The sequence below is a fragment of the Octopus bimaculoides genome, chromosome 2 (genome assembly GCF_001194135.2).
Source record: "Octopus bimaculoides isolate UCB-OBI-ISO-001 chromosome 2, ASM119413v2, whole genome shotgun sequence".
Classification (NCBI taxonomy): Eukaryota; Metazoa; Mollusca; class Cephalopoda; order Octopoda; family Octopodidae; genus Octopus; species Octopus bimaculoides.
In genome coordinates, this window is record NC_068982.1 from 93603454 (window position 1) to 93614472 (window position 11019).

Consider the following 11019-nt stretch of genomic DNA (forward strand, 5'->3'; position numbering starts at 1 on the left):
ATATATATATATAGAGAGAGAGAGAGAGAGAGAGAGATAGATACACACACACATACACATCACAGGTATGGCTGTGCAATAAGGAGTTTGCTTCTCTGCTACATGGTTTTGAGTCCAGTCCTAGAGTATGGAATTTTGAGCAAGTATCTTCTACTATAGCTCCAGGCCAACTAAAGACTTGTGCATGGATTTGATAGATGGAAAATGAAAGGAACCGGTCATATAACATATCTGTTCCTGCATCCAATGTTTGACAACTGGTGTTGGTTTGCTTACATCTTCATAACTTAGCAGTTTGGCATAAGAGACCAATAAGATAAGTATCAGACTTTAAAAAAAAAAAGTACTGGGGTTGATTTATTTGACTAAACTCTTCAGGGTGGTGCTCCAGCATGACCACAAACCAATGGATGAAACAAGTAAATGACACACACACCCTAATTTACATGTAAATTAAAGCAAGGGTCTTACTGTTGAATATCCTCATTGTCAATCATTCAGCTTTGAAATGAAGAATAGAAACTATTTGCAGCTGTGTACTTAAGAGGTTGGCTTTGCAACTATGTTGTCTCAGGTTCAGTTTCACTGTGTGGCATGTTGAATAAGTGTCGTCTTATATAGCCCCGGGCAAACTTATGCCTTATGAGTGAAATTGATAGATGGAAACTGTATGGAAGCCCATCACATACATACATGCATGCATTTGTGTGTATAACTGCATACATTCTGAGACATCTTTGCATAGATTCACTCAACAAAAAAACAATATTGTTATGTTGACAATTCTCTGTCAAGAAATAGTCCTATAGCTTAGTGACTTTCAAAGACAAGCAGAATAAAATCTTTCACTGGAAAAACAAGTAAAGATTAGCAACAAGAAGAACATTTGGCTGTAAAATAAAACATTTTCATTCAACCTATGCTAGCATTGAAAATTGGACATTAAATGAATAACAAACAAATGAGAATGACTATAACAAATTTTGACTTTGTTATCTTATAGTCCTTAGCTCAACACCAAAACTTTACTGTCAAACTATTTGTGGTTTTAAACAGAGCTTATTAAATTTTTGACTGTTTAAAGCCTTTATCAACTCTTATATTTCTGAATAAAATAGAAACAACAGTTTCTAGTTTTTCTTCAAATTTCATTACTGAACTATGTATACTGAATTCAGCTTTTCTTTATTTTACAAAAAAAAGTATTATGCAAAGAAAGATGGAGCCTAAAATATGTTCAAGCTGTCTTAACAGTGTAAGTTTAGTGCAGGTAATGAGCTGTTCAAATTGCTGAAAGGAAAACTTGAATATGTAAGTGCTCCAGAGAGCTGCAGTTCTGTAAGTTCTGGTAAGGAAAGATTGGATAAAACAGCAAGATGATAATCATTTCTTTTAAATTACAACAGTATAGTGTATTATTGATATGGTCATTTAAAAAAGATTTTAACATTTTACTCGAGTTTTACTTTAAAAGAAAAGAAAAAGCAACAAAAACAACTGTAAAAAATAAACATCTTTTATGTTACTAATGTAAAACCATCTGTAACTAATTATAAGAGGCCTCACAAGTAAATAGCTTTAGATACAAATGGGTATTGGATCACTAACTTATTCATCAAATATTACCTCCCACAGTTTATCTTCCTACATAGCTGTCTGTCTACTCTTGATAGCACAGTTTTACAGTGCTGCTAGTTCACTGAGTAAAGATACAATTACAGATGTAGCGATAGATGATGAAGATAAACATTTGGCAAGATGCCATGAGGATCGAACACTTTTTGCATCATGATAATGTCTAGACTAAAAAAATCTTTCCTGGAGATTACTTTTGTTGGCATTATGCCAGAAAGCAAAGCAAATTGTTCATTTTAAATATAAGATTGCTTTCCAAAATGTATACAAACTAGATCCCAATCACTTACAGTATATTCAACTCCAGTTTTATTCTTTACAACAAACATTACAGTTGACCAGAAGTTGTATATTCTTTCAAGATATTAAAAAAAAAAGTGACAACCAGAGGTCATTTTTAGCTTTTACAGTATAACTTAAGTTAATTTACTGAGCTCAGATGGCATGTCAATAAGCATAGGGATAGCTGTGTGGTTAAGAAGTTCACATTGCAACCACACAATTTTGTGTTTAGTCCCACTGAGCCACAGGCAAGTATCTTCTACTTTAGCCCTATGCCTCATCATCCTAACATCACATGACAGTTTTAAATGAGTGTCACCATCATACAAGCAGTGCCATTTATTTCCTATAATTTCATGTAAACAAGTGAGGCTTGACAAAAGGAAGGGCATCAGGCCACAGAAAATCTGCTTCAATAACTTCCATGTGACCTATGAAAGCATGGGAAAATGGACACTAAACTGATGAGGAACTTATGAATGAGTGTATCATCTTTTACCTGTTTCAGTCATTGGACAGTGGCCATATTGGGGCACTGCCTTGAGGGGCTTTAGTCAAACAAATTGCACCAATACTTACTTTTTTAAGCCAAGTACTTATTCTATCAGTTCCTTTTGTCAAACTGCTAAGTATTGGAACCATAAACAAGCCAACACCAGTTTCCAAGCAGTTGTGAGAGACAAAGTCAAAGATGAATGCATGCACACACACACACAAAAGGAATTCTATCACTGAACTGCTTCAAAAATTGTATTTTAACTGGTGATATTAGATAAAAGCCATATCATTATTAGGGCACTGTTTTTAAAGAGTGAATGTTATGTCAAAAATAGATTTATTTATAACTGATATCACATTTAGTAACTTAACACAATATATAAATGAAACAAGCCATTATTCAGGTTTTAAAATATTTTCAGTTACAAAAGGTTTTGATTTTACCACAGTACCATTTTTTTATCCAGTTCTTTCTGATATCAATAAGAAATTAAAAAAGTCAAATATGATCAACTGAGTAAATTTTGGCATTTATAAGTAGCCATCTTTCTCGTTTCCTGGCAAGAATGTAGTCAATCTGACTAGCGTCCCCACCAACCTGGTAGGTGAACAGGTGATTGGCAGGTTTTATGAACTTAGTATTACAGATCATAAGATCATTTGCATCACAGAACTCCAGCAACCTGGCTCCCTCCTCGTTGTGGGAAGCAAATCTGTTACCACCATGCACACCATGGGAGCTCGCTGGATGTTGTCCAACATGCCCATTGAAGTCGCCAGCCACAAAGAGAAAGTCCCTGTCATTTGTTGACGAGGTAGTCTGCAAGAGGGTGTCATAAAATCGGTTTTTCTCTTCATCAGATAGCTGAGGGACACAGGCCAAGATAATGGTTGTTAATCCATGTTGCAGCACTAGTCTAAGCTTAAGTATTCTATCACAGACTTTCTATCGCTTCACTCCTTTTCTCTGCAGTTAAGAGAGTGAAGGTGTGTGGCTCAGTGGTTAGGAGTATTTGGCCCACGTATGTAAAGTCATGAGTATGATTTCCTGTGGTGCACTGTGTTCTTCAGCAAGGTACTCTACTTCACCTTGCTTCAGTCCATACAGCTGGAAAAAATGAGTTGTGGCTGTAATTCAAAGGGGACCAGCCTTGTCACATTCTGGGTGAGGCTGAATTTCCCTGAGAACTACCTTATGGTATGCATGTCTATGGAGTACTCAGCCACTTGCGCATTAATTTTATGAGCAGACTGTTCCGTTGATAAGATAAACAGGAACCTTGTCATCGTAACCAATGAAGTGTCATTTTTTAAAAAGAGTGAAAGAAAACGAAATGTTCCATATCGTAAGGCAAAAATGTCATGTGTTTAGTATAAGCAGTGTAAGCTAAGACAAAATAATTGCTATTTCGTTGTGTAGTGACTTCGCCCTCGACACATGCTCAGTTTGATAACAGCCGCCTGTGCATCAGTGTTTATCAGCGGGCTTGGTCTCCAGGTCAATGACACTCACAAATGCTGCTGTTAGGACTGGATTAACACCCATAGTGAGATCCTAACGACTAAAAAGATTTTCCTGCCCCTATATAAGATCCTTTTTTGTTTTATTTCAACCACTTGAAGGTTTATCTTGCTCCAGTCAACTCAGCTGGCCAAAATGAGTTGTAGCTGTAATTGAAAGGGGCCAGCTTTGTCATATTCTGTGTGAGGCTGAATCTCCCTGAGAGCTACATTAATGGTATGTATGTCTGTGGAGTACTCAGTCACTTGCAAGTTAATTTTATTCTCGTGTGGTAATGGAAAGTGAAAGTGACATCCAATATTTGCTGTAGTTATTAACAATGTGTCTATGTATCAACTTTTCTTTCGATCTATGTATCTACTATCTCTCTCACTTCCTCTGTGTCCCTCCTCTCTCCTGCCTTTAATTTAACAATGTGTGTACGTACCTACGTGTCAACTTTTCTTTCCATCTATGTATCTTCTTTTCTTGTGATATGATAAACATTTAAAAACACAAAACGAACATCATCACCACTCACTGTCTCCCTCACTCTCTCTCTCTTTCTCCTCTCTCCTGCTCTGCCACTCACTTTTTCTTTTGAAGTAAGTGTGAAACATGCCACAGGTATGTATGTACAAAAACAACAAGTTGGTGTATTAATATTATTGATATATATATATATCAATAATATATACATATTATAATATATATGTCTGTATGAGTTAGAGGTTAAGAAACCATCTAAGGGATATTAAATATCTAATATACTACTGAATGTGTACCTACGTATTTTTCACCAAGTGCTTACTATTGCATGGCAATAATGCAATTGAATACTAGCTATGGGTGGGGGTAAATTGGAAATTTACCCAGGATTTATAAGGCAAATAAGAAAATGGAGAGGATTGACAAACATCAGCCAGTAAACATTCCATTATATCTGTTTATTAAATGATAACAAATATGTGTTTAAGTAGTACAAGTAAACGAATGAGATCAGCCAATAAATATGTACACAGATATATATATACAGAAAGAGAGAGAGAGAGAGAGAGAGAAAGAGAGAGAGAGAGAGATGAATGAATAATAATAGATGAGTGTACAGATACAAATACCTTACTCTAAATACTAGCCCACCATCAAGCTGTCACTTTCTCTGTCTCTGCACCTCTGAAGAATTTTAGGCCATCTTTATCTCAAGTCAATCAATGAAATGTCATCTTACTTGCATACCTCATACTTAAGTTTCTTCTCAATTTTTCTTATTCAGAATGGCAATTCACTAGATATCCCTTCCAAATGGCAAGCCATTTCAAACTGAACAATTATCCATAGTAATCATGTCTAGATGTTCTTATTCTGTAGTCTAAGTGAACACAGGAAAGCTATGGACGTTGCTCTTTTATCACTTCTGACCAAAGATTTTTAAAGAGAAGGGACTGTCCGTGGCCCTCTTAGATTAGAGTAATTAATACTAGTATGGTTTATCAAAAGTTATAACCAGAGTGATAATAGTTAATGCTGGGTCTTGTAAATAAGAAACTGAAAAGATGACAGGAAGAGATGCGATATGCAGCCCAGAAGACCAAGATAAGAAACTGCTCTAACAATGGTAGAAAAGTCACAAAGTGCAAATGGTGAATGATGGTTAAAAAGCAAAAAAACCTCAAGGATATGTTATAAATAAATAAATGGAAAAGATGTTACAGATGTACAAAGTTGTTTTCTAAAGTATCATTTAACCACAGGTTTTTCAGATAAAATGATTAATTATAAGAATAACTTGAAAATTTCAATGCACATGTGCAAATAAGAGAACAAATAGAACTTACCGATCTGTTTTGAGAGTGATTTCACCGGTAGTTTTATTGTACCGATCTTTTAAAAGTCGCACCATTTTATCTTTAGCATGATAGTCAAGATTAAGGCTTGATATATTCAACTGGAGAGGGAAAACAAACAGAAATAGTACATGTAGAAATTAGGATGAAAATCACACACAACACTTGTTCTTTGTTAAACAGGCCACCAAACTAATGTGATGAAATTGAACCCCTATTGATCCTGGCAATAATACACTGATGTAGTTTCCCATTTCCAGGCCCATACCATAATTTGAACACAGCATTACAAGTCAATGGAATCTTTCTCTGACATCCAAAGATGGTATATCTCTGATCAGAAATTTTCTTTACCAGAGCTAATCTGATGCTAAACAGCAGCAACAACACTTGTTTCTAGTATCAACATATTCTTGGCCACTGATAACAATGCAACTATTAAATGGATGTAGATCATATTTTCTATCCAAATAGACAGCGGCAGTCAAAATAACGTACTCTACAAAAGCTTGAGTTCGTAATTATATCGTCGGTAGTTCACATCCATTTATTTTCCATCTGGATATCTTTCTGTAACTGTGGAGCATGAGTCAAACATTTTGTCAGTTAGAGTTATGTACCTTAGCTAGAGAGCAGAAGAAAAGTTGCCACCATATTACAGCTCAAGATTGTCTCAAGAATATGACAGAAATATGAGTGTCAAACTTGTTTGAAATAGAAGCCAAATCTCCTTCACATCACATCCTATTGTCTTAGATAAAGAAAGAATACATTAGATAATGTTGTCTTAAATATCCTTAAAAACTGGGATGGTCATGGCTGGAATACTTCTGATAACAAGTCCACTTGATTGGGGTTAACATGTAGCATATATTCAGGTTGAGAATTGAACCTAGTAATTTGGGGTTAAAATCAAACGAAGACAAAGATAATATTTAAACTAAGTTCAGTGGTTTCAACACTGGAGTGTAAAGACAGACAAATCAGTGGGTTGTGGTTGTAGTATCAAGATAGGAAAGAAGATGAGAAAAATATTGAATCAAAGTAGAAGAGAAAAAAAATCTAGACAATATATAATCAAACTACATTGTGCAGAATTTTAGACAACTTTGTTTCATACGATTCTGATGAAGTGTTTCAGTAGCTTTGATAGGCAGAAATACAGTGCTGGATTTTATTGTGATATGGTTGAAATGAAGAGAAATGGTTACAAATGGGAAAATCAGGTTAATGACTTGATTTATTAAGAAGCTTACCAGCTCAATACTTTACAACAATAGATCTAATGCATGCAAATATGAGAAACTACTCTTACAACCAATCAAATTTTCCATTGAAAGTAAGCAGCTAATTTGAAGTAACTCAAAGCCAAAATTTAAACTGAATTTATTAGAACTTACTGTTTGCATATATTGAAGTGAAAAATGATGTTATGTTAATGAATAAAACTACTATATAAAACTGAAATTCTTACCTTAAAGGTCACTACTCGGGCCCTAGCATCTCTAAGAGAAGGACCAGCAAAGCAATAATCAGATGAGGTTACTTCTACTGGAAAATGCTGCTCACATAGGCTGTCAGTACTTAAAGCTTCAGGCCAAGGAGTACAAAATTCTTGAAGAAAAATGATTTCAAAAGAAGAAAAACTATAAAGAAATGAAGCAAACAACAAAGGGTGTAAGGATAACTTACAAATTATCTACATAATATCACCTTGACCACTGTTTACAAGCACTCTGATTGACAAAGAATTGTCAATTGTCAAGTGCTTGCCCATTATGCTTTTGGAGATTATCTATTGTAGTTTACTACATATTTTTATATTTCTGGTAGAATCTGCTCAAACTCAAGTTCAAGAAAGTGACCATTTCTGTAAAACTAAGAAACACAACCTCAATCTCACAAATGTTGTTGGCACTCCGTCGCTTACGACGTCGAGGGTTCCAGTTGATCTGATCAACGGAACAGTCTGCTCGTGAAATTAACATGCAAGTGGCTGAGCACTCCACAGATACGTATACCCCTAAAGTAGTTCTCGGGGGATATTCAGTGTGACACATTGTGACAAGGCTGACCCTTTGAATTACAGGCACAACTGAAACAGGAAGTAAGAGTGAGAGAAAGTTGCGGTGAAAGAGTACAGCAGGGGTTCGCCACCATCCCCTGCCGGAGCCTCACGGAGCTTTAGGTATTTTCGCTCAATAAACACTCACAACGCCCAGTCTGGGAATCGAAACTGCGGTCCTATGACCACGAGTCCGCTGCCCTAACCACTGGGCCATTGCGCCTCCACCAATCTCACAAATAAATATACAGCATTTTGTCCGTTTTCCATGCTGGTATGGGTTGGATGGATTGTCATAACTTGAGTCTGTCCCTATTTGAAGTTACTACTGTCCTAAATATGTTAGAGGACCAGGTCTTGCTGGTACATTCCATTTCATCATGGCTTCTCCATCTAAATGTCCTTCTTGATACCAACCAGATTGTACTGCATTTTATCATAGCAACAAAAGGTAGAGAGTTTGTCATCTCTGTGACATGACTTACAAGTCCTCTTAATCCCATGTTATCTCTGTACATTAGGCAAATATTTTACAGTGTGTGCTGGGTGCATTTTATTGTTACACCAGAATTTATGTCATTTTGTAACTTGCAAGACAAGAAAGTCCTCACAATTCTACCACCATCTTGGTTCATTTAAGGCAAAAGACTAAGGTGAATAGAAGAGGGCAATGGCAAAAGATGAACTTGGTGTGAATGCAAAGGAAGCAGAGAGAGATAGTAATGGCAGGGAGTAATGATGAAAACTATATGTTGCTGCTAAGGAAAAAAGTAGTGAAAAACCAAAGGTGGTCACTAGTAAGAGAGAGTGATCATCGTCGTTTAACGTCCACTTTCCATGCTAGCATGGGTTGGGCGATTTGACTGAGGACTGGTGGACCAGGTGGTGACACCAGGCTCCAATCTGATTTGGCAGAGTTTCTACAGCTGGATGCCCTTCCTAACGCCAACCACTCTGAGATTGTAGTGGGTGCTTTTATGTGCCAGTCAGGCAGTACTGGCAATGGCCACACTCAAAATGGTGTATTTTACGTGCCACCTGCACAGGAGCCAGTCCATCGGCACTGGCAACGATCTCGCTCGAATGTCTTTTCAAGTGCCACTGACACAAGTGCCAGGAAGGTGACATTGGTAACGATCAACGGCCACGTGGAAGCCAGACAGCTGCTCTGGCAACGACCGCACTCGGACGGTGCTCTTAGTGCTCCACTGGTACAGGTGCCATCACGATTTCGCTTTCATGATGAATGTCAATAATGAGTAGCTTGAAGGAACAATGAGTAGTAGTGCAGGAAAGCAATGGTTGCTGGTAAAACAGAAACAAAAGCTGGTTAATCATAGAATGGACTGAGTGATTATGATGAGAGAGAGAGAGAGAGAGAGAGTAATGCTCATAACAAGTAACCTGGGTGAGAGGGATCAATAGCTAACTGTACAGAAGGATGATGGTGGAGTGTAATGGATTCTAATTGATCCAATGCAAACCCAGATATAGATACTCAACCCAGTTGCTACATCTTCCACCATTTGAAAGTATATTTTGTCATTCTTACACAGGTAGGCAAGTCTTTTCAATCACTTGCCCATTATAACGTCCTAGTAATTGCTTACATTAAGCTGTCCCAGACTTCTAACTTGAGTGAATTGCCATCCACAATTGCAGTTAATCTATATTTTCCCTTCTGAGCCACAGACCTCTCTCCATATCTCTAGGTAACACTATTCTTCTTGCTGTAAATACTTTCTGAAACTCACCAGTACTAAATCCCAATCACTTGGCTGTGAATGGGAATCATTAAGTTTCTATTAACAACAATACTCTTGGAGGAAGTGCCCTGACTTTTGTCTTTATTCACACTACCTTCAATCTTAACCCTCTTTGCAATATTAAATAGTGTCCACTCATGATGATCCAGATTTGGAGTGCAACAAGGTGTAAGTCAGAGGTAAACCTTTGGAACAAATATAATTCTGCTAATAATAATGCAGTGACCATTTAAAAAAAAAGTGGACTTCTTTGTTTTTGTACACAAAATACACATACATCTCATCATCACTCTTTTACACCAACTTCCATGTTGGCATGGGTTAGCTGAGTTGCCATAGTCTGTCAGCTCTTATCTAGAGTTACTGCAAACCTCAGTGTGGTCTGGGAACAATGATCCACTCATCCATTATATAATGGTATGCTTGCAATGACTCGATGTCTTTCCCAACACCAACCATTTTACACTGGATGCAGTCCCTCATGGAACCAACACTGAGAAGGCTGTCACACTCTTCACAAAACAAGACTAAAAGAGCCTTTCAATGAACCCTGCAATATCAGTACTGGCTTCCCAGTCAGTTTAATACTTTGAGTGCATGGTATTGTAACACCAGCACTAAATGTCATGTCCTTAACAAGATGAGACTAAATAACCTTTTCAATCCTAAGACATCTCCCTTCATTTGCCAACCATTTTACAGAATGTACTATGTGTATTTCAGAGTGGGATCAGCACTAATGAAGTTGCCCTCTACTCTACATGATAGAAAGGGCTCCTTACTGTTCTATCTTGTGTCTGTTTGTTTAAGTCAATGAGACCAATACAGTGGGTAAAAAACTGGGCAGCTGCAGAATATGAACTCATTTGGTAGCAGATACATAAAAAAAACCTACTTTTAAATTTCTCAATGTTTCAAGTAACCAAAATATATTTTCCTTTAGTTTGTCCAGTAAAAGCTTCTAATTTCAATGGCTGAAAGTTGTCAAATTGCTTTTGAAAAGTTATTAATCTTTTGGTATATAACAGAGCTGGTATGATTCCTGTAAGTGATTCTGTTCACTTTCCTTGTCATCTTAGGGATATTTTACTCAATATATAAGCTATGGACACATAAGAGGTGCAGCAACATCAAAGGCAGGTTAACTAGCAAGTTAGTTTTTGTTTGTGGCAGATGTTCAGGTGCAATAAAGACTGCAAACAAACAGGAAACAACTTCTATCTCATTCCAGGGTGAAAAACTAGAGGTAGTCGATAGCTTCCGCTATCTGGGCGACCAAGTTAGTAGTGGGGGTGGGTGCGCTGAAAGTGTAGCTGCTAGAATAAGAATAGCCTGGGCAAAGTTTAGAGAGCTCTTACCCCTGCTGGCGACAAAGGGACTCTCACTCAGAGTAAAAGGCAGACTGTATGACGCATGCGTACGAACAAC

The 11019-nt window shown here is 37.1% G+C and overlaps 1 protein-coding gene across 2 annotated transcripts in view; it reads right to left on the minus strand.

Annotated features, from left to right (window-relative positions):
• LOC106872158 (28S ribosomal protein S35, mitochondrial) overlaps positions 1 to 11019 on the minus strand; it is a 61864-nt gene that overhangs the window by 13166 nt on the left and 37679 nt on the right. For both annotated transcript variants that reach the window (XM_052978473.1, XM_052978474.1), the window contains exons 5-6: positions 7235 to 7374; positions 5752 to 5861 (exon numbers count right to left, since the gene is read on the minus strand). In XM_052978473.1, the coding sequence (XP_052834433.1) occupies positions 5752 to 5861; positions 7235 to 7374 (250 nt within the window). The remainder of the gene's footprint in view (positions 1 to 5751; positions 5862 to 7234; positions 7375 to 11019) is intronic.